The sequence below is a fragment of the Pipistrellus hanaki genome (genome assembly GCF_964339955.1).
Source record: "Pipistrellus hanaki genome assembly, chromosome: 13".
Classification (NCBI taxonomy): Eukaryota; Metazoa; Chordata; class Mammalia; order Chiroptera; family Vespertilionidae; genus Pipistrellus; species Pipistrellus hanaki.
In genome coordinates, this window is record NC_140515.1 from 13,849,577 (window position 1) to 13,872,714 (window position 23,138).

At 51.5% G+C, this 23,138-nt stretch overlaps 1 protein-coding gene across 4 annotated transcripts in view; it reads left to right on the forward strand.

Annotated features, from left to right (window-relative positions):
- Nucleotides 1–23,138, forward strand: part of PRICKLE2 (prickle planar cell polarity protein 2) — a 316,918-nt gene that overhangs the window by 259,240 nt on the left and 34,540 nt on the right. For all 4 annotated transcript variants that reach the window (XM_084902708.1, XM_084902709.1, XM_084902710.1 and 1 more), the window contains 5 exons: nucleotides 4,080–4,193; nucleotides 7,719–7,856; nucleotides 9,848–10,051; nucleotides 13,899–14,085; nucleotides 18,951–19,820. In XM_084902708.1, coding sequence (XP_084758834.1) covers nucleotides 4,080–4,193; nucleotides 7,719–7,856; nucleotides 9,848–10,051; nucleotides 13,899–14,085; nucleotides 18,951–19,820 — 1,513 coding nt within the window. The remainder of the gene's footprint in view (nucleotides 1–4,079; nucleotides 4,194–7,718; nucleotides 7,857–9,847; nucleotides 10,052–13,898; nucleotides 14,086–18,950; nucleotides 19,821–23,138) is intronic.

A 23,138-nucleotide genomic window follows, 5' to 3' on the forward strand; every position in this document is an offset into this window, starting at 1 on the left:
TCAGCTACTTGGTTTTCATAAGCCAGTGTATTGTATTCAAAATGCTTTTGTGGGGCGGGGCGGTGGTGGCAGGGGTTGGGTGTACCTAGTACTGCTTCACCCAGAATCACGGGACACCTCTACCTGGGAATGTTTAAAGGGACCAGAGTTTCTAGAACATTCAATTGACCTGCTCTTGGAGAAATGTGCTCTATGCATCAGTACACACAAGAGGAAAAATAGAGATCAACATACCAGGTAATAGCTTGGTAATGATCACCACTGACACAATTCTGTTGGCTTTGCTCATTTATTTGTAAAAATTAACAAGTGAAACATGTTGGGGCTAAATGAGCAATCTGCAGAGTTTCCAGGGGTGGTGTCCAATTTCCTTTTTGGAGCCCCAGAAAGTATACTGAGTCTTTCCTCTGGTGTGTGTTTTGGGGCATATAGTCCTGTTTTTACAGAGGACGGCAGAGGGTAACGCATGCAGCATTTTTGTGTTAGGCCAGACAGATTGGGAATTCAAGAGTGGATTCTCCCTCATTCCCATCCATCTTCTAATCCTCCATGCTCAATAAAGAGCTTGGAAAGTCAGATCAATACCAGGTGGAGACACAGAAGGCAACATGAGAGGGTGACTTTTTCTCCTGGACTGGGCCAGGCTTGGAGGAGGCTTGATCAACTCATTGTCCTTCCTCAGAGCAGGTCAGATCACCTACAACAGGACACAGGGGTGTTTTGGTAGATTGTTAATTAATACTAGTTGATCTGTTTTAATAAAGGGGCATCCCACTAATTAGGTCAGTTTTAAAGCATCCACCAAATTATTGTGAGAAAATATTTTAGCACATTTTATATATGAGACATTATTGGAATACTGATAGAACAGACACTTTTCAGAGGTGGTAATCCATTGGCTTGAATTATAAAAAAACACACAAGATGTCTGGTTTAAGAATTCACAGTCATATATATGCACCCCTATGCCCACTGCAGCATACTTTACCATAGCCAAGATATGGAAGCAACCCAAGAACTCATCAATACACGAGGCGGTAAAAAAAAAAAACTTAAAAAAAATAATAAAAAAAAAATGGTGATACATATGTACAGTGGAATATTACTCGGCCATAAATAAGAACAAAAGCTTATCATTTGTGACAACATGGATTGACCTAGAGGGCACTGCACTAAGTGAAATAAACCAGTCAGAGAAAGACAAATACCAAATGATTTCACTTATATGTGAAATCTAAAGAATAAAATAAATGAACAAACAAAGGAGAAACAGACTCATAGATACAAAGAACGGACTGATGGTTGTCAGAGAGCAGGGGGGTGGGGGATGGGTGAAAAAGGTGAAGGAATTAAGAAGTATAAATTGGTAGTTACACAATAGTCACAGAGATGAAGATTACAGCAGAGGGAATATAGTCAATAATATTATAATAACTGTGTATGATGCCAGGTGGATACTGGAAATATCAGGGGAACACTTTTTAAAGTATATGATTGTCTAATCTCTATGGTATACACCTGAAACAAATAATATTGAATATAAACTATAATTAAAAAAGGAATTCAAAGTCTTGAGGATGGCACACAGCATACTAAGATATTTATTTATCTCCCAAGAACTCCTGGCGTTCTCTGTCACTGCATGCTGGGGACTCCTTTGCCCTCCAGGGTCAGGCATGTGGGACTGCTTTCCAAGTGTGGATCTGCTTTCCAAGATGGGCAGTCAGGGTCCTTTTCTGGGGGATTTGGGTTTGAGCAAAGCTAGTCAGTCCAGGAACCGAAGTTTTGTGCGGAGCCTTACGCTTTGAGAAGGTAAGAAGCAAATATGCAGCGAGAGACGGATAGAGGACCCTGGGCTTAGAGAGATGACAATTCCTGACTGCAGGTTCCATTTCCGCATGAGCCCCGAGGGTACTGCTGAGTTTCTGGAGAAAGCGTCACCCCTTTATAATAATTTTCCATTTTATCTCTGAAATCAAACTAGCTTAAGCAACATTTTATTCCTTGCAACCTTCTTGCTTAGACTGAGGTGTGTGGGGAGGGGCGGGTTTGGTCTAACTACGCGCTGACAGTGTTGCCCTACATTTTAAAATGGAAGGAAGTCCAGGAAGCCTCTGGATTGTTCCACGTGGAGTATGCCAAGCTAGCTAACATACTAATTGCTGTACATTCATGTCCTGTGTTGTTATTAGGGGGCAAATGCCCTGCCTCCACGCTCACTGCATCGCCCTGATCTTCCAATGAGGCTTCTGAGTGGTTAGTGTGAACTGCTGATGACACAGGCATGGTCCATCCGGGCTGGGGTGCGGGCCTCCCTGGCCATGACACAGACGGTGCAGGGAAGACTCCAACCTGGGCCATCTGTGGACAGTGTCAGAGAGGGCCTGGCGCAGGCGCTAGATCAGAAGGATTCCCAGGGATGACTTTGTTCTGGGCAGTGAACAGGGGGCTGTGTGAATAATTCGGTGGGGGGGGGAGAGGGGAGAGGAGAGATACCGCTCAAATTAGTTCAATAGCAAGCATCCACAGGGATTCGCTCCACGTTCACTTCTGTCCCCATGGTTCCGTAGCGATCATGGGTGTTGTGAGAACTGCAAAGTGAGGCTTTTCCACAAGCAGTGATTGGGCTTGGGAGGCAAAGCCCTTCTCCTTCTCCAAGGCACGGAGCCGGGTCTGCTTTGTATGCCGGGCACTTACCTGAGGAGCCATATGGTGCCGCTCTCTGAGGGGCTCAGCACCAGTGTCCAATTCCAAACGAACTCATCATCCGGCCTTTCATGTTTTCTCTGGAGAGTGCTATAACCTGTGGGCACCCAGAACCCGGAGCGGTCCTCCCCGTCGCGGGATGGGGCTCCCCGCCAGGTGCCTGAGGGAGCCTCACAGAGGCCCGGCCTCCCCACGGCAGCTGGTCTGAGATGAGAAGACTATGGTTGCCTCTGGGACTTGATTAAGAGGATGATATGCACATGGTGGTGAATGGTTACGATTATTTGTTAGGAAAATAAAGATGGCTTTCAAATTTTTTTAAGGCCTTGTCATTGCAAAGCCTTTCCTTCCCTCTCTTCTTCTGCTTACGACTTCCTTTCTGGAGATCAGAGTAGACAGAGCTGTCATAACTCTTCGTCCCGGCATTCCCAAAACTGTGTGCATATCCAAGAGTCCCTTAACTCGGGAGTGGGACCAAGTCTTCTGTCTTCTCTGTCACTGAATGAATGAATGCCTTGTTTCTCAAGAGCTGGTCACGAGGCTGCTAAGAGATAGCTGGAAAGTATTTTCCATGATGTCATCTGAGCTTGCGTGGTTGTTTGTTTCTGTTTGTTTGTGTCTCTCCTGTATGATAGCATACCTCCGGTTTGGGTCAGCTTTTCCTTCCCCTAGTTTTGCATGCAGCTGGGTGGTAGAATGTTTTCTTTTCTCAGACAAAAATAGGTGCTTGTTGCTTCCCAAAGTCATCGTTAGGGTTAACCTAGCTTAGAAAGTGCAGGAATCTGCCCTCACTGTCATAAGCAGGAGTATTCTAGGATGTCCAGGAATACTCATTACTGACGATTTCTCACCGCACGCTCTGCATCCCAGATTCAGGGACTCTCTGACAGATGGGAGCTGCGGCCTGTTCTCTCAGAGGGCTCCGGACCCGGAGGGCTTTGCGTGGAGGAGGAGGCTGAGGGGTGTGAGTGCCAAAAACGGGCTCCGACTCCGGCGCTGCCGGGGCAGGCACTGACACATCCCGCTGGCTCCGGAGGCGGGTTACTTGCTGGAGACCAGCGGGAAAATGGTAAAGGCAGCTCCCGGAGCCCCAGAAAGCCCGACCCCGGGTTCGCCCGCATGGTTGCCGATTTCTCTTCTTCCAGAAGAGTTCTCGGGCTTCGGTTTGTCCCTCGTAGGGAGAGGGAAAGCCCCCAAGAGATGGGGGACCTGCTGGCCTCTTTCCTGAAGGATGAGCTTCTCTGCTGGCAGTGAGAGACGTGTGCCGCGGTGCTCCCGGCAGGGCGGGACAGCGGGGAGCGGCCCGTGTCCTGCGGTGGGAATCACCTCCGAAGGTGGCGCGGGCCGCTCACCTGTGCGCTTTCCCCCCGCAGGTTCACCAGTACTACAGCTGTCTCCCCGAAGAGAAGGTTCCATATGTCAACAGTCCCGGGGAGAAGCTGCGGATCAAGCAGCTACTGCACCAGCTGCCGCCGCATGACAATGAGGTAAGGGGCTGGGGGGTGGGGGGTCTTAGGAAGCCTTTCCTTAGAACCTTCCCTGAATACTGACCTTTCCACGGTTGGAATGCTGTGGTCCAGATCTCCAAAGAAACCTTCTGGCAGTTCAGTTTAGGTGTTAGCCTCCTTAATTAGAGCCAAGTGCAGCTGTCAGACACCTTCTGGAGATCATTACCAAAAAGCAAAATCTCACCGTGGGCTGGATTCGCCTGGCACTGCCAGGCTCTGGGGTTAACCAGGGAGCAGGGACATTGGAAGGTAGAGTCCAGGCTTTCTCAGTTGAAGAAAGAGCGAGGCTGGTTTCCCAAGCACCTGGGATGGGGGAGATTCCCTGGGCACTGCAAACCCGGCAAAGACTTTGCAACTCGCTTGAATGTTCAGCGTCATCTCAGGTTCACTGAGCGCACACATTCCCCCCCACGGCCCACGGCGGCAGACGCTATGTGTGCGGATGTGCAGCTCTGAAAATCTGTGTTTTTGTCATTTAAAGTCCAACTTGCTGAGGTCACCCTCTGCGCCCTTGAAAGTATGGCCTGCAGGCTATCCTTTCCTCTGAACCCGCACCCACAGCGCTGTGAGCAGGCATTCATCTTTGGAGATAAATTGACCATAAAAGCAATTTTAAAATATGCTTTTAAAAGCTCATCATGCTTGAGGGGTTTAGATTTGTAAACTAATAATTAATGTTTAAGTATCTGGTTTGTAAGAACTGTTATCCCATGGAATTGAATTGCCCACAATTTAAACAGAAACATAATTTTCGATTGAAAAGAGAGGTAACCCCTTGGTGAAACACCAGCTTCCCATCCACAGCCCCACCCGCGAGCTGGGTCCCAGGGAAGTGACTGTGCTTTTTAGTCTTTCCCTCCCCACGTTTGAAAGAAAAAGGATAGATCAGGAGCCACGAAAGTACGTTTGAATAAGTGGAGCAAAAGCTTAAACACGGAGGCCACTCCTAGAAAGAGGGCCGCATTCCCTTTCCTGTTGTTTATTTCAAAGTTCATAAAAAAAAAAAAAAAAAAAAAAAAGTATAAATAATGCTTTCTCTTTAAAGCTGAGAGCAAACCTTGTAACCTGATGCCCGGTTAACTAGTTTGGAAGTGAAAATGCGGGTTTTTACAAGCAGGAGGGGTGTGCCTTCTTTAAAAGCTTGTCCATGGAGTGTCAGGGGTGTAACCGTGTGGTCCGGGCTGCTGGGGGCCCGGGTTCTCTCCCGGGAGAAACATCCACAGGAAGACGTTTCTCTTTCTGTTCACTTTTTACGTGGCAGAGGGACCTGACCCTCCCTGTGCTGCTTTTAATGGTTTCTTCTGTTAAAGGTTAACTGTGGTTTCATGAAAAGAGACCTTTCAAATTCCTCCTTCCTGCTGGTGAGAATTCCCTCCATGGGGCCCAGGAGGCAGTTTCACCCATCTAGACTCGGCCCGTGGAGAACAAAGGGTGACCCTAAAGTGAATATGTGATCCTTCTCTTTTTCACCCAGAGAAGACAGTTTTTATATCTGCAGCCGCCCTGGTTTTCAAATGAGGATGCACCAGTCTAGTTCAAGGGCCCCCTGTTGCCATCTGGCTGGCAGTCATCTGAGCATTTCAGTCAACCTTCTGATGCTCAGATTATTCTAAAGGCAGGCGGGCGGTGGGGTTAGGGCAATGTTTGCCGAAGTGTGATAGACACGGGACTTTAGGTGGGACATGGGCAAGGCAGTATGCTCTTAGTATGTAATGAGAGAGCACTTCCTTGTAAGTTGTATGTCCTTCCGCGTGAATGACAAAGGGAGGCACTTAGGGGGAGCCAGCAGCTGTAGCGCCTCTGCCCATCCTCCTGGTGTCCTCTTGGAAGCTGCCGCATTAAGAATCTGCATTTGAGGACCTCCCCCAGGCCAAAGCATCCGGGTAGAATCTAGCCATGTGGTTTCCTTCTCTCTTTAGCTTATGGTCGCCCTCTGATTTTTTACAGGCAATACAGATCTGCCATTTATAATCATAATATACTTTCTTTTTAAGTAAATCTATTTAAGTTTTTTAAAGTGAGTCAGTGTTAAAACAGTACATATGTGTTACCAGTGGAAGTCGGTATCTCTTTCCTCACGGAGTGCTGGGCGTGGTGTCTTTACATCTCGAGAAAAGGAATCTTCTGAGACTCCCATGGGAGAATGAGTGATTTTTATTTGCATGGAATTACATCCCTGGGTTTCCAAACTCCCATCTCCCTCAGTCCTAGAAGAAGTGTGGTGGGGCTTCAGTAGAGCTAAAACCAGAGTTAGCGTCCAGGTTTCCTTCCATGTTGGAGCCGGGGCCACGTCAGCATCAGGCTGGCTGCAGTCCATGAGTTCATCGCGTGTGGGGTTGGCCATGGGCCATGTAGGGGAATGCAGGGGAGCCCCACAAGCCAGGAGTCAACCAAAACACACCAAGAGCCAGGAGAAAACCAGAGAGCCAAGGGGAATTAAGAGAGCAAACTCCTTCGTTCAGGGGACCAAAAATCCCAAATTTCCCGCCTTTGTGGTGGCCATGCCTACCCTAGCCAGGGACCTGCTCCCAGGTGTGCCTAACAGGAAAGCACCTTCAGTCGTCACCCCCCAACTTTACTGAGCCTTTGTCTCTCACCCCTTAGCTGGACCACTGGGGAGTGCAAAGTTTTACCTTCTGGCGAAACTGCCCCAATGACATGCCTATAATACTTAGCCTTCCAAAAAAAAACAAAAAAAAAAAACAGCCTTCCCTTTGCTCCTCTCCTGTTGTTACTAATTGTCCTACTATTAATCACAACAGCACCATTAAGTAGGTGATACTTCAAGACTCTGACAAAATTCCCAAGGTGTGCAGACCTAAGGGAAGAGATGGAAATACTGGATGGAATGTCCATGCTGTCCCTCCCTTACTTGTGGGTCTGTGTCTGACAGGAAGGATCATAGCTCAATGCAAGTCCATGCATTAACCAGAGCCCAGCAGGTGGCTTTTCCTCCGCCTCACAGAGAAGCAGGCAGGGACTCCCATGAAGCAGCACAGATGCTTTTGAGCCAACTCTTCAGTCTCAAGCCTGTGGTTCCCCATTTTCCCAACAATGAGGTGACAGAAGAGGAGCTGTGAGCCCACCGACAATGGTTCCGGCTCGCTGGCCTGGAGCCGTCATCGGTGTGAAGGACCACTTACCTGGGCACCCGGCCATGAAAGCATCAGGACCCCGCAATCAGTGTGAAGATGCAAACCCATTGGAAAGAAGGAGAAAGTCCCAGATCTGGGATTGGGGTCTCCGTGTGGGGAGCAGAGCGAGGCAGTGTGGATGAGGAACAGCTACAGACCTTCATCCTGCCCACGCCTTGGTCTCCAGAGTTTGGTGCTGTTAGTCAGCTCCTTTAGGTAGAGACTCATTGCCAATGTCCCCAAGCCTGTCAGGGTTCAAGTCCAGGCCAGAAAGGGGCATGTTTGCTGAGAAAACTGAGGCCTGAGCTTCGGGAATCCTAAGGGGAAGAGCAAAGAGTGACTCTTCCGTGCCACCTCTGTGTCCTTTCAGGTCCGATACTGCAACTCCCTGGATGAGGAGGAGAAACGGGAGCTGAAGCTCTTCAGCAACCAGAGGAAGCGCGAGAACTTGGGCCGAGGGAATGTCAGGCCCTTCCCAGTCACCATGACTGGAGCCATTTGTGAACAGGTGAGTGTGGAGGCGGGACTGCCGGGCTGGCCTGCCCATGGCCTTGCCCTTCACTCACTTTCTGAGTCCCTGCTGGGGCCAGGTGCTGTGCTGGGCACAGGGATACAACAGTGAACAAACGTTTAAAAGCTTGATCTTGCCCTTGTTAGGAGTTAGATTCTGGCGGGGAAAGCCAGACAGTAACATAGATAAGCAACATAGAAAATAATGCGGCAGGGAAGGGTCAGGAAGTGCTGGGCGTGGGGGTGGGGTTGCAGTTTTCATAAAGTGGCCTGGAAGGCGCCCCCCTTAGTAGGTGGCTTCTGAGCAAAGACAAGCAAGAGCTGAAAGACGGAAGCACGTAAGCCTTAGGGAGGGGCAGCGGGGGCAGAGGGGGCAGAGGGCTCACAGGCCCTGAGGCAGGACATTTCGGTCAGATTCTCCAAGTGGCCTGTGTGGCAGGGCATAGGGCATGAAGGAGGAGAACTGACAGAGGGCCAGGGCCTGGGGGTTAAGTGTCCATTGGAAAGAGTTAGGCCAGGGGTTGACATATGATGGATTTATATTTTAAATGAGTCCTTTAGAAAGTGGAGTTTGCTGGACCTGAGTCAGCCTCGTTCCCAGGGTCAGTGACATTTGCAGGGTGGGAAGTGGGGACAGCAAGTGTCTATGTCATAGAAAGATGTTGCGATTAAATGAGATTCTGTCTCGTTAAAGTAATTAAACAAAGAGGCCATTACACTGAGGTGGCTCTACTGCTTTGTACGGTAGTAAACCAAAACCTAAGCCAGAATCAATGCACTAGAATCCAAGAAAACAAAACTTAAGAACAAGCAATCACAAATTCGAATCAGGCTTTCCCAAATAAGGCGACTGCTTAAGTCACAGCCCCTCAAACCACTGCTTTCTTTGCTTCCGCCTCTTTTCTATAAGAACCTGCCCCTGAGCTCCCATCCGAGGGGCATTCCAACCTCCTTCAGTTGGTGCTGCCCAACTCGATTCAATATTTGCTCAAGTAAACTTCTAAAATGTTGAATGTGCCTCAGTTTACCTGTTAACAGTATGCTACCTATGTTATAAGAGGAAGGGTTAGTGCTTTTGGTAGCGTAGTCTTTCCCTTATCTGATCACATGATCGGGCTCCCAGAGCCAGTTCCATGAGCTCTCTACTCCTTTTTCTAGAAAGCAATTCAACCCACCAGAGGCCCATGACGTAGGGAGGGTTCAGAGGTAGCGTTTCTACTCCATAGACATTGTCCCTGGAGCTCTGTCCCTCATGTGGGGCCTGGTACTGGGCCCTCAGGCTGTGACCCTCATGCCAACACCCTGGTGAGCCGAGAGCCTGCCCCCAGACCCACTGATTCCTCCCTCAAAGGCCCTCAGGCCATATTTGTTTAATCCAAACCCCAGCCTTAAGCACGGGCCACCGGGGACTCTGCCTTGCCCCTTTCTGGATGGGGAAGGAGCTTGGGAACTCGAGTGGGAAGATAAGGGAGGGACAGGGAAGAGGCCCTTTCCAGAGGCTGGTCTTAGAAGCAGTGTCTTTCCCGTCAGGATTATGTAAAAAGATGCTGGCGGAAGCAGGCTAACGGCAGGCCTGAAAGACTGTCTGGGAAATAGTTAAAGGCGGGCACATTCGAATGAACCCACTCCCTTTACCACCTTACAGCCCACTCCCGCCTCAGCCCCCACAGCCTCCTCCTCCTCCTCCTCCTCATCTTAACCTTGTCTGCCTATGATGGAGTTTGTGTAATGTGCCTCCTGCTGCAGAGTTTTCCTCTTTCCCACCTTTGTGAGCCCTGGTTTTCTGTTACTTAATTAATCTTCATCTTACGTGGTGGCCCTGGGCAAGGAGAGGGGGAGGCACACGTATGTAGAGCAGGCAGCACAGGGCCTCGTCGGAACGTAAGTGCCCCATGGTGGAGACTGGTGGAGGTGGGGGTGGTTTGTCACCTGTGCGGGGTGAGAGAGGTGGGCCCCCTGTTCACACGCACGTTTCCCTTCGCCTCGCAGTGCGGGGGCCAGATTAACGGCGGGGACATCGCCGTGTTCGCGTCGCGCGCCGGCCACGGGGTTTGCTGGCACCCGCCCTGCTTCATCTGCACCGTCTGCAGCGAGCTGCTGGTGGACCTGATCTACTTCTACCAGGATGGCAAGATCTACTGCGGCCGGCACCACGCCGAGTGCCTGAAGCCGCGCTGCGCCGCCTGCGACGAGGTCAGTGCACTCCTGGGCCGGCAGCCCTGCCAGCATGACCCACACAGGGGGGCTGTGACCCACACCGGGGGGGCTGTGACCCACACCGGGGGGGCTGTGACCCACACAGGGGGGCTGTGACCACAGCCCCTCCCCCACCTTCCTGTATTAACCCTTTCCCGAGAGAAGTCCCCATCCCGGGTGGCTGGCTGTCGGTGACATGACCTGCATCACTAAATGCACAGCCTCATGGACCAGATGGGAAGGCAGCTGGTTTCTTTAGCTGAGGTGACTCCTGGCATTGGGGCCATTCAGAATGTTAACGAAGGGAACCATGGTATCATACAGCTTTAGGTTTCAGCCCAAATCCCAGGGAGTCATCATCTCTAATAGCAAAAGGGTAATACGTATGCTAATTAGACCTGCCGTCCTTCCAGGTGACCTTCTGGTCGAAGCCGAGGTTGCAAGGGAAGCCCGGGTCCCGGGTGCCAGAGGGAAGCTGGTGCCGGCAGCTGCAGGAAGGAAGGCCTACTCTTGCATGAATTTTGTGCATTGGGCCTCTAGTCAGTAATGATGTGCCCCTTATATCTTTAAAAGCTCTGTTTTCTGAGCTTCAGAGGGAAAGGTTGGTTTGGGAAGAAAGCTGGTAGCATTATTTAATTTTCCCACAACTTATAGAAGTTCTGATGAGGATTCAGGAGGCAGATGGATATTCCTTCTGGATACCTCTGCCCCGCACTCTAAGAAGTTGAATTTGCTTCCCAGAGTAAGACAGCAGACAGCAGCACAAGCCAGGCCTGGTGCTTTCTGTGACCTGGGAGACTAGAACACCTGGTTTAGCTTTAAAGGTTTGGAGCGTACAGGCTCCATACAAACATTCTAAGAGTTTGGAGCAGAAAGGAGAACGCGTTAAAGCTGACCACTAGTATGGGGTTCATCAGGGGAGAGGTCTTGGACGGGGTTTCCTCCTGCAGAGTGGATTTGGTTCTCTCCACCCTGTACACAGAGATGTGGAACTTATGAACAATACTCCCTTTTGTAGCCAGAGTTCACTCCCCCTGGGCATTTCTTCCACATAAATTGTCCAGGAGCGATTTGCTCTTCTAGGAGAGAGTTTTATCTGTCTTAACTAATTGGATATTAATGCTAATGGTGATGCTCTGAGACCCACTAGGCAAGTGGTTGGGAAACTGAGTTCAGGTCCAGCTTGGTGATTCTAGACAACCGCCTTACCTTCATGCCTCAGTTTCCACATCTGGAAATGAGTGCTCCTAATACATTTTGTCACTTAATGGCAAATAGAATATGATGCTTTAAGAGCTTTGAAATTTTTGTTTATTGAGATGTAACTCACAGAGTTTCACCCTTTAAAGTGTGTGCTTCCAATGATTTTAATATCGTCACAGAGTTGTGCAACCATCACTAATACCCAGTCCCAAATCATTTGCATCCTGCCCCAAAAGGAACTCTGTCTATTAGTACAAACTTCCCTTTCCCCCTCGCCCAGCCCCTGGAAACCACTAATCATGTCTCTGTCTCTATGGGTTTACATATTCTAGACATTTTATATAAATGGAGTCAGACAATGTGTGACCTTTTGTCTCTGGCTCCTGTCACTTAGCATGCTGTGTTCAAGGCTAATACAGGCTATAACCTATATCGGTACTGTATTCTTTTCCATGGCTGAATGATATTCAGTGGTATGCATATGTCACATTTTGTTTAGCCATTTTTCAACTGATGGACATTTAAGTTGTTCCCACTTTTTGACAATTATGAACGATGCTGCTATGAACATTCATGTACGAGTTTTTGTGTGGACACATATTTCTAGTTCTCTAGGAATGGAATTGCTGGGTCATATGAAAATTCTGTTTAATTTTCTGAGGGAATCCAAACTTTCTTCCAGAACAGCTACATCATTTTACATTCCCACTATCAATAAATGAGGATTCCAGTTTCTCCACATTCTCAACATTCATTGCTTATCTTTTTTTATTATAGTCATCTTAGTGGCTATAAAGTGGTTGTGGCTCACATATCCTTAACAGCTAATAATGTTGAGCATCTTCTCATGTGTTTATTGGCCATTTGTGTATTTTTCGTTTTTTTAAGAAATGTCTATTCAAATCCTTGGCCCATTTTTTTACTTATGTGATTTTTCTTTTCACTGTGGGATTGTAACTATTTAAATATTGTGGATACTAGTTTCTTTTTTTCTTTTTTTCTTTTTTTTAATATATTTTATTGATTTTGTACAGAGAGGAAGGGAGAGGGATAGAAAGCTAGAAACATCGATGAGAGAGAAACATCGATCAGCTGCCTCTTGCACACCCCCTACTGGGGATATGCCCGCAACCAAGGTACATGCCCTTGACTGGAATCGAACCTGGGACCCTTCAGTCCCCAAGCTGACGCTCTATCCATTGAGCCAAACCGGTCCTGGCTGGATACTAGTTTCTTATCAGATACATGATTTGCAAGTATTTTCTCCCATTTTGTGGTTATATTTTCATTTTCCTGATGATGTCCTTTGAAATGTAAAACTATTTAACTTGGATAAGGTCCAATTAATATATATATATATATATATATATATATATATATATATATATATTTGTTTTGTTTTGTTTTGTTTTGTTTTGTTACTTATGTTTTTAGTGTATCATACCTAAAAAACCATTGCCTAATGCATTGGTCAGCAAACTCATTAGTAAAGAGTCAAATACCAACAGTATAATGATTGAAATTTCTTTTGGGAGCTGAAAACCAACTTCTGCACATGGGCCACGAAGTTTTAATCACACTGTACATGCACTCCCACACGTGGTATTTTGTGGAAGAGCCACACTCAAGGGTCCAAAGAGCCACATGTGGCTCTCGAGCCGCAGTTTGCCGACCTCTGGCCTAATGCAAGGTCATGGAAATTTATACCTGTGTTTTCTTCTGGGTATTTTATAGTTTTTGGCTCTTTGGGTCTTTAATCCCTTTGAGTTCCTGTAGTGGATAGTGTGAGATAGGGGTTCTGATTCATTCTTTTGCCTGTGGCTCTCCACTTGTCCCAGCCCCACTTGTTGAAGAGACTATACTTCCCCAATTGAATATCCTTGGCACCCTTGTTGATAATCAAGTGGCCAATTTGTTTGGGTTCATTTCTGTGCTTCTAATTCCATTCTCTTGACCTACATGTCTATTCTTATACCAGTACCCACTGTCTTGATTACTGCAGTTTGCAGGAAGCTATTAAATCTATGCTTTAGATTTTTAAAAACTCTACATTAAAGGTCAAAACACAAATGCTCTGAGGGCAACAGGTACTGCACAGGAAGAGGGCTCATGTTAAGGCAACGGTGAGTGGTGACTAGCGCTCACCACTCACCTGGGAGCAGCAGCCCGTCTTCCCGCCCCAGCTGCTCGTACACACGGGGACGTACACTGCATGTTGCCACATATGATATACTCAAGAGATAAACCAGGATTCCAGATGTTTGTATGGCATTCCCCACTTTTTAAAAATACTGTGCATAGGCCAGGTAAAACAGACACATATGTTCAAAGTGCCCAGGAGCAGTCTGTTTTTGGTCCTGCTCTATGTTACTCATATTTAGAACATTCTTTCTCTTATTAAAATGTGGTTAAAACTAATTACAAGGCCAGACTGGAAACCATGGTTAGTTGTACTTCAGGCAAATCCAAATGTGGGAGCTGATTAGATCTAGCATGAGCATGTTCTCATCCACTTCTGTTTGACAATTTGTTGAGAGGGGAGGGACAGCTTTCCCACCCTTCTAGTGTGGGCCCCTCCCTGTGCTCATTTAAGGTGCATCCTCTGGGCAGGGTCCTAACCATCTGGCTCCCTCATCTCCAGATCATCTTCGCCGACGAGTGCACCGAAGCCGAGGGGCGCCACTGGCACATGAAACACTTCTGCTGCTTCGAGTGCGAGACCGTGCTGGGCGGCCAGCGCTACATCATGAAGGAGGGAAGGCCCTACTGTTGCCACTGCTTCGAGTCCTTGTATGCAGAATACTGCGACACCTGCGCCCAACACATAGGTGAGGCCACGCGTGGGGCTCAGCCCGGTCCTCCTGGGACTGGACCTTCACTGTGTCTGGTGTCCCTAGAATCCCTTTGGGTGCAAATGGTAGAAACCCAACTCATGCTAGCATAAGTGAATGAAGGGACTGTCTTGGCCCAGGAGTATGTTGGCATCAGGTAGAGATGGATCAAGGGTTTAAACAAACTCTCTTTATTCCTCCGTGTCTCTCCTCAGCTTGCCTTCTGTTGGTATCATTCGGGAACAAGCTGCCTTCTCATGGCGGCCAAGATGACCCTCCAATTATATGCATTTAGCAATTGTATCCTGTAGAGGAGTGGGGCTGTGCTCTTCCAGCATCCAAGTCAGGTCTCTGTATAGGAGCCCCATAGGCCATGGTCTGGTCATGTGTTCTGCTCTGGAAACAAGAGAATAAGGAATTCCTAGATTCCTATTGGTCTGCCTGAGTCATAGGCCCACCTCTGGGCGGGGCTATGTGATGTACAGCCCCACTACCACGGAGGGATCTCAGAAATAAACTATAAACAGATGTCTTCCACTGCCTCCCTGGAAAACTCGAGTGTTAACAGAGGGAGGAACCAAAGCAGCTTTCTTGGTAGGATAGTCAAGAAAACCAAATGGTTTCTGGCAAGCATGTCAAAAAAAAAAAAAAAAAAGGCTGACCCAGCCAAATACAAAGCAAGGAAACCTCAAATAGCCCATAAGCTATAGACTCTCCAAATAAGTGGCAATTCTAAGATGGCGTCTATCATTTTCCCTTCACAAAACTAACCAGTTTGTTCGCCCTCCAACGCTGTTCTGGATCATCTGTGGCTTCTCTACTCAACTTGCCTGTTCTGGCACCTTGAGAAGGAGCTGCCCTTTAAAAAGAAAGAAAAGCTGCCAGGGATGGAGGTCTGTGAGGCCAGCAGCTGGTCTTCCTGTGGTTTGTGCCATTCCAGGCAACGTGCTCAGAAGCTGCCTGCGTCTCACCTGCGGTAGGTAGGTGGGGAGGAAGTCAGAGATTTTATCAGGAACAAGGAGGAGTGGCTTTGTCTCCCTGGTGCAAGCATGTCAAACTCAAAGGCTAACACAGGCCAAATAAATGAGGCATGCTGCCTGTGGGCCGTGAGCTTGACATGCTTGCCCTGGTTCATCAGCTGTGATGCATTCAAATGTAAAACCAGCTAGTCATTTGGAGGGTTTCGGGTGTTGATGAAAATCACAGCTTTGTGGACACAGCTCGCACATGGGCTTAGGTCTTTGTTGTCGGGTGTCCACCCCACACGACCTACTTCTTGGAAGCCCTTCCAGGCTGGCGGCCCTGCCAGGCCCAGGGTTGGGCATCGTTCTGCTTACCTCTGCCCAGCAGCATCCCTCCTGGGGCCTGAGGGACCCAGGTTCCCTCCCCAGCCCGAAACACCTCCCTCTCCATGGCTTGGTGCCAACCAAGAATCCCACAGCCTTCACTCACAAGGTCAGAGCAGTCAGAGATAAGCTTCCTTGCAGGGTAAGCATTAGGGAACGGGGACCCTGGTTCGGACAAGTGCCTGGGCCGTGAGAAGGGTGGGGTGGGACGCTGTCAGGGGAGACGGAGCACCTCCCTGCCCCACCTTCTCGCTGTGGGTTCGGAGTCTGCAAGTAGGTGCTTGCTCAGGTGACAGGGGCTGAGTGAACAGAAGACGTGCCCACGGCAGCAATGCCCCTTCGCCTCAGTGTTTCTGCATCTTCTGTCCCTTTCCTGGGAGGTGGCAGAGCCGCTCCAGACACTGGCATGCGGATCGCGCTTAGTGGCTGGAAGAGAGGAGATCTGACCGTGCCCACAGCCGCTGCCCCTCAGGAGGCCACGGCCTTCTCTCTTCGCTTCTCCTAGCTGTTGGAGAATGGTGACTGGAGTTCCCTCTTCTTTCCTCTAAATCCATACAAAGGCGTGCATGTTTTACCAGAGAAGAACTCTGTGGCCTGCAACATTGTCACCGCTGCGTTAAAATGCTGCCCCTGGGTTGTTTTGTCCTAGGTCCATTTTCCTGTAAAATGTAATTTCCTGCGGCAGGGAGAGGTGTGCTCCGGGTACCGTGCACACCGCAGTCTCTGGCGCTTTGCTCTGACCACATTCTGCAAATATTCCATATTTATATAGCTGCTCCGCACAGACCCTGCATCAGGCAGCCGTTGCTAGGGCAACGGTACTCTTGCCCGCGCTCAGCAAACAGTCCTATAAACAGACGGCGGCTGGAGCGGCAGCAGACACATCGCCCTCAGAGAAGTACTTAAGGGGCTTAGCGGGGAGGGAAAAAAGAGCACTTAGATGCAGGCCGGCAGAGCCCTTTCCAGATGTTGAGAGTTCAGGGGCAGTTCAGGGCGCCGTGTGGCTGTCACTGATGTTTATCAGGTTCCACGTTCTGCTGCCGGCCGGGCCACTTGGTAACACGCCTCCCCGGCCCCTCCCCACAGAGACCCAGCGCTCTGCGAGGCCCCCACCCCAGGAGGAGGCCCCTGCCGCCTATCTGAGCTCGTTTCCTGCAGAAGCACGGAGGAGCATGCATGGGGACGCGGGTGGAGGACAGGCTGCAGGAGCTGGCCTCCCTGGGTGCCTGTGACGGACAGGAGGGGGGCTGCAGCTGCGGGGACCTGTGCTAAGCGGGAGCCCACAGTGAGGGCCCAGGGCAGCCGGGAGGGCAGCTTGGGCCCCGGAGAAGAGGAGAGAGAGAAGCGTGGGGAGACCAGGTCAGCCTGAGTTCTCCCCTGGCCTGCATCCAGGCAGCGTCCGCCAGAGCCAAAAGGGAGACAGGCATTAAGACCTAAAATACGCAAGGCGAGCAGTGAGAATAGTTTCCGGCAGGGGCCTAAGCATTCTCTGCATATTAACCCAGCCAATCCCCACAGCAGCCATGAAGTAAGTGCCACAGTTATCCCTGTTCCATTGGGGAGACGCGAGGCAAGGAGAGATGGAGCCATTGCCTAGAGCAGGGGTCTGCAAACTGTGGCTCTCGAGCCACATGCGGCTCTTTGGCCCCTTGAGTGTGGCTCTTCCACACAATACCACGTGCAGGTGCGCACGTACAGGGCGATGGAAACTTCGTGGCCCAGGCGCAGCAGTCGGTTTTCGGCCTGGGCCAGTCTATTCTGAAGAAGTGGTTCTAACGCCGAGCCACACTCAAGGGGCCAAAGAGCTGCATGTGGCTCACGAGCCGCGGTCTGCCGACCACTGGCCCAGGGTCACACAGCCAGACAGCGGCAGAATCCGGATTTGAACCCATGCTGGTGGACCTCGGCATCTTTACGGCCAGCTGGAATGGCAGGGTCCCGTTCAGCTGCCAGGGTGCTGCCCGCCCCTGCGTCTGCTCAGCCAGTTCTCACTGCGGGGAACGCGGTGCTGAATGGAAGCCAGTTGGTCCGGTGCCCCACGCCCCTTGGGGTGGCCCTTGTGCCTGCTCCTGTCCCTCTAACAGTGCCCTCGGGTCCCCAGGGCTGACTCCTAAAGAAACAAGACCCTTGTTGGGGAGGAGCCAGGCAGAGAAGCCTGTGCCTTAGCCCCGCTCTCCTGGGCCCGGGCCGGGAAGTGAGGGCACAGACAGGGCAGGAGAGCTGCCCACACTGGCCTTCTCTTTCTCTCTGCTTTCGTTCGCCGCCTCTCTGGACGAGTCTCTGGAAGTTATTCCTGGAAAGGCTTCCTGTTCTCAGCCACCACAGGGGAAGGATCATGTTAGTCCTGCCTTTCAGAAAGACGTTCCCGTCAGACCCAGAGGTCCCCTTCCTTCCCACACAATTGGGGGGCTGCATTGTCAGCAGGCTCCCCACAGGATGGCCCCGCAGCCCTGGCTTTGGTTCTGCCGTCACTGTCTTACCGCGGCCCCAGGACTCCTCTAGGCCGGTGCAGGTCACCTCCCCACCCCGAACCAGCCCCTGGGCCAGGAGACACGTTATTCTCCTGGCCAGTGCTGGGACCGGGTGTAGCTTTAGCTTTGCCCAAAGCTCCTGGCACCAGGGAGATGGGGCCTCTGGAGAAATTAAGTCCTATAACCAGGAGAAGGCCACAGGTTGAGAACCACTAGCAGGGTCACCTAAGACCATGGGAAAACACAGATATTTACATTATGATTCATTAACGGTAGCAACATTACATTAATGAAGTAGCAACGAAAATAGTTTTATTGTTGGGAGTCACCACAACATGAGGAACTGTATTAAAGGGCCGCGGCATTAGGAATGTTGAGAACCGCTGCATAAAGAGAAGGTCAGCAGGTGTGGGTGGGGAAGGGTGGAGAGGTGTCAGCGGGGTGGACAGGACGACGTCCCCAAGGAGCTGGCCCTTGCGCAGACCCCTAAGGGGCGTGAAGGAGGCGGTGCCATGTCGTGGTAAGGGCAAGGCTTCCTAGGTCGATCCCGTCTGTGACTCCCCGCTCTTACACCCGGCTGGTTATCCGGCCTCCTGTGCCTGTTTTCTCACCTGAAAAAAAAAAATGGAAATGATGTTTTCATTTTTTTCAGGTGAGAAAAAAATGGAAACGTCATTTTTCCTCACCTGAGCCCGTGGAGGGGTTGAATGAGTTTACATACATGCAAAGCGTTTGTCCTCGTTGGTATCATGATGCGTGTGTGCCGGGCAGGATTCATGGCGGGCCATTCTGACCTAGTGTCTCTGCTCAGCCCAAATGAGCCTCCTGGAACGAGAAGGAGGCGGGGGGGGGGGGGGGGGGGGGGGTTGGGAGAAGGGCGGGGGGCATAGGACATGAGCACCATTGACGAGGGGTTGAACCGAGGGTTTAGTCACATGGGCTCCTGCCACAGGTGGCGGCCCGGCCCCTCTGGCATGCAGACGTCTCACAGTGCAGGGACTAGTCTGAGCCGTTCCTCAGCCTCCCCCGTGTCTCCTCTCCTCAGGGATCGACCAGGGCCAGATGACCTACGACGGCCAGCACTGGCATGCCACCGAGACCTGCTTCTGCTGCGCTCACTGCAAGAAGTCCCTCCTGGGGCGGCCCTTCCTCCCCAAGCAGGGCCAGATATTCTGCTCGCGGGCCTGCAGCGCCGGGGAGGACCCCAACGGCTCGGACTCCTCCGACTCGGCCTTCCAGAACGCCAGGGCCAAGGAGTCCCGGCGCAGCGCCAAGATCGGCAAGAACAAGGGCAAGACGGAGGAGCCGGTGCTGAGCCCGCACGGCCAGCTGCAGGTGAGCGCCAACCGGCTGTCCGCCGATGTGGACCCCCTGTCGCTGCAGATGGACCTGCTCAGCCTGGCCGGCCAGACGCCCAGCCTGAACCGGGACCCCATCTGGAGGAGCCGGGACGAGCCCTTCCACTACGGGAACCAGCTGGAGCAGAGCCAGCCGCCCAGCCCGCTGCAGCTGCTCAGCCAGTGCAACATCAGGACCTCCTACAGCCCCGCGGCCCAGGCGGGCGCCGCGCCCGACCTGTGGGCCCCGCACTTCAGCAACCCCAAGCGGAGCTCGTCCATGGCGCTGAAGGGCCACGGCGGCAGCTTCATCCAGGAGTGCCGGGAGGACTACTACCCGGGGCGGCTGCGCTCCCAGGAGAGCTACAGCGACATGTCCAGCCAGAGCTTCGGGGAGGCCCGGGGCAGCATCCAGGTCCCCAAGTACGAGGAGGAGGAGGAGGAGGAAGGGGGCATGCCCGCCCAGCAGTGCCGGACCCGCCGTCCGCTCAGCTCCCTGAAGTACACCGAGGACATGACGCCCACGGAGCAGACCCCTCGGGGCTCCATGGAATCCCTGGCGCTGTCTAACACCACAGGTAGGCTCTGTTCCCCTGGCGGGCACACGGCCTGGGTGACCTCGGGGTGGCTGATGCTGGTCCTCGGGGTGACCATGCTGTCCCGCCGTGCGCCCCCTCCAGCAGGTCACTGGGGAAGATGCACCCACATCTCAGGTGGTGGGTTCCCAAGAAGCAGAGCTGAGGCAGACATCCGGGTGCCTGTGACCTGTGGAGGGTGCTTCCAAGGAGGGGGACGGAGGGGGACACAGGACAGGGAGGGGGAGGAGCCAAGTGAAGGGTGCTGTTGGGCCAGGAGCCAGCTTCAGCCCGACCCACAGGGCTCTGGGGAGGGTGCCACACAGTTGGTTCCCTCTTGCATCAGAGGGGCTGGTGTTGGCACCACCGTGTCAGTCGGTCATTGGGTTTGGGCTGCTGGCCAGCGACTGGGACACCAGGCTGTGGGTGTGGCATGGAGCAAGGCAGCTCCTGCAGGTCAAAGGCGAAGGAACAGCTGTGAGCTGGAGGCCAGGCTCACAAAGCCAGGTGCTGCCTGGGGCACCAACACGTCCACAGCGTGGTGTTCTGAGCCCGGGATCTCATCAGGGAGCTGGTTTTAACGTGCAGATAGCAGCAAAGGAGGCGTGGACAGAGCTGGCAGGGCAGAGTGGAGAGGACGGGGAGAGAGGGAACCCGGTGCCCACCCTCTCCGGTCACGTCGTCTGGCTGGTTCCTGTGCGTGTGGAGACGTGGAGATGCTCCCTAGGCTGGCACTGCTCCAAGGGCCCGAGGACCAGGGCCGGCCGCAGTGCCCAGCGAGATAGGGACTGAAAGGACAATGGTTAGGGACGCGTAGAGCAATTTGACAACACTCACGCGCATGCTTGTTGTGCTCATTTACTGGCCCAGCTACACACCAGCGAGGGTGTGGTAGGACCCATGGTGTGTTGCCTGAGTTGCATGTGGCGTGGCTGTGTGTCCGTCCTGTTCAGGAAGACACCCGTCCATCCACAGTGCATTCAAGCTAAGCTGGTCCGTCACCACACGTCGCTTGAGAAGTACCGCTCTGCGATACACTGAGTGTATCTGCTCCTGGTGCCTGGCCCCGAGGAGGGAGACACATCTACCGGGTATAGCAGGTCCCATGGCCCCGTGAGCCTGGGTGGAGACCGATACACAGGCACAGGTGGGCTCCACTGCGGGTTGCCACATGCAGTTATTTACGCATGCGGCTAGTGGCACAGCTCTTGCCATGGGCCAAACCTTGTTCTGAGCTCTTCATAAATATTCACTCGGTTAAGTTATCACACCCCATGAAAGAGGAAGACTATTGAATTCTCTTTTCAGAGTTGAAGAAACTGGGGCACAGAGAGCTCAGGGACTTAACCCAGCTTTTCAAAGGTGGAGGCGGGCTTGAACCTGTGCACGTGACCCCAGGTGGCCCCTAACCACCAGGCTGCCACCTAACATGAGCCCAGGCTGTCAGCTCTCCCAGTTGCTTCAGACAAGTCAGAGCTGTGCATTCGCCCTGGCCGGTGGGCTCTGTCGGTTGGAGCATCATCCCATGCACCAGGGGGTGTGAGTTCGATTCCCAGTCGGGGCACATCCCTGGGCTGTGGGTTCGATCCCACGTCAGGGTGAGTGCGGGAGGCAGCCAATCCATATTTCTCTCTCACATAGATGTTTCTCTACCTCTCTTTCTCTTCTTCCCTTTCTCTCTCTCTAAAACCAATAAAAACATTTCCTTGGGGTGAGGGTTAAAAAGAAAAAAATCCAAGAGAATGAGTGTTCTCTTCTTATGGAGACAGCTTTAAAAATCTACATTTTTTTTTAAAAAAAAAAATGGAAATCTATGTTAACTCTCAGCTAACAGGCAAAACATGTCTCTGAGGTGCAGGATGTTTTTAGCTGCCGTCCCCTTGAATGCTTCCACACCTGTGTTCTCCCTCGTCCTGGAGGACAAACAGCACACATCCTCACCCCCATGTTTCAGAGAGAAAAGTGAGACCTTGGTGACTAAGCACCTCGCTAATGCCGTAGAAGTGAGCAATTAGTGCGGAGCGATGACTGCCTGGCGCCCAGCCCAGTCAGTGCTGCTCCCCGAAGATGAAGCGCTCTAATGGTCTAAGAGGCCAGGAGACAAGTAGTTCAGCCTCCGGAGCAGTGCCTCCAAGCTAGACCATCTGCATCACAATCATCAGCTGTGACTCAAACATGGACTCCGGCCCCAGCCCCCCTGCAGCAGAGCCCGCAGAGGGGGGAGGGGAGGGGCAGGAGCCTGCGATCTAACCAGCTCCCTGCTGTCTGAGGACACTTGTTCCTGGGTCTTTCCTGTTCTTATAATACTTTCTTGTCCTCACACTGGAACTTACGGGCAATCAGATATGGGAGTTGGGGGGCATTGGAAAGGCCAGGCGGGTGCATTTGAAGAACATGTAGTCTCTGATCTTAAGAAAGAAGCAGGGGCTTTATCCCTGTGCTTCTCTCTGGCTCCTTGGGCAAAGCACCTCGCAGCCTCTGTCCCTGAGAGTTGGGAAGCAGCGTGAGCCGTGTCTGATGCAGCTGAGAAAAAGTCCTCAGAGCAGCGCTGCCCATCGCGGTAGCCACTAGCTACACGTGACCGTTGAGATTTGGATTAACGAAAATGAAATGAAATCATAATTTCAGGCCTTCAGCTGCACTGGCCCTATTTAAGTGCTCCATAGCAATGAACTAAATTTTAAATTTTGTTTCTTTTTAATCGGTTTAAATTTCAATAGCCACGGGGTAGCGAACAGCTAACCTATTGGACAGCACAGACAAGGGAGGTGAGCAGCTAGGATGGACCTTCTCACAGGAGCGCTGGTTTTTCAGATTCCCAGTTTATTAAGGGTCTGGAGCACCAGTGACGGAGTCACTTCTGGGTCTAAGTCCAGCCTTCACCAGGTGAGCTCTGGGCCTGGAGTAAGCCACTGCGAGTCTGTTAGGTTCTGTCTCCTCACCCAGGGCATTTAGTGAATAATTGCACTTCTCTTGTAGGGTTTTTGTCAGAATTAAATGATAATGCATTTAAAATCGCTAACATCGTTCTCGACACATCTGACCCATGGTTACCTGGTACTTTTTTATTTCTATTGTTTCTCTCTCGTCTCAAACATGCTGGTGCATAATTTTGGCCTATAAACATGTTTTAGTGGCTGACAGCTCCACCAGCTGTGCACATCCACGTGTATGTCCAGTCTGAAGATGCTCTGATGGGCTCTCTTCTTCCTAACCAGCGTGGGAGGGGCGTGGAAACAGGGAACTAGAGAAACCCATTCTGTCTCCTGTTTCCATGGATCTGCCAGACAACAGCCTGGAAGAAAGATTGCCACTAGCATT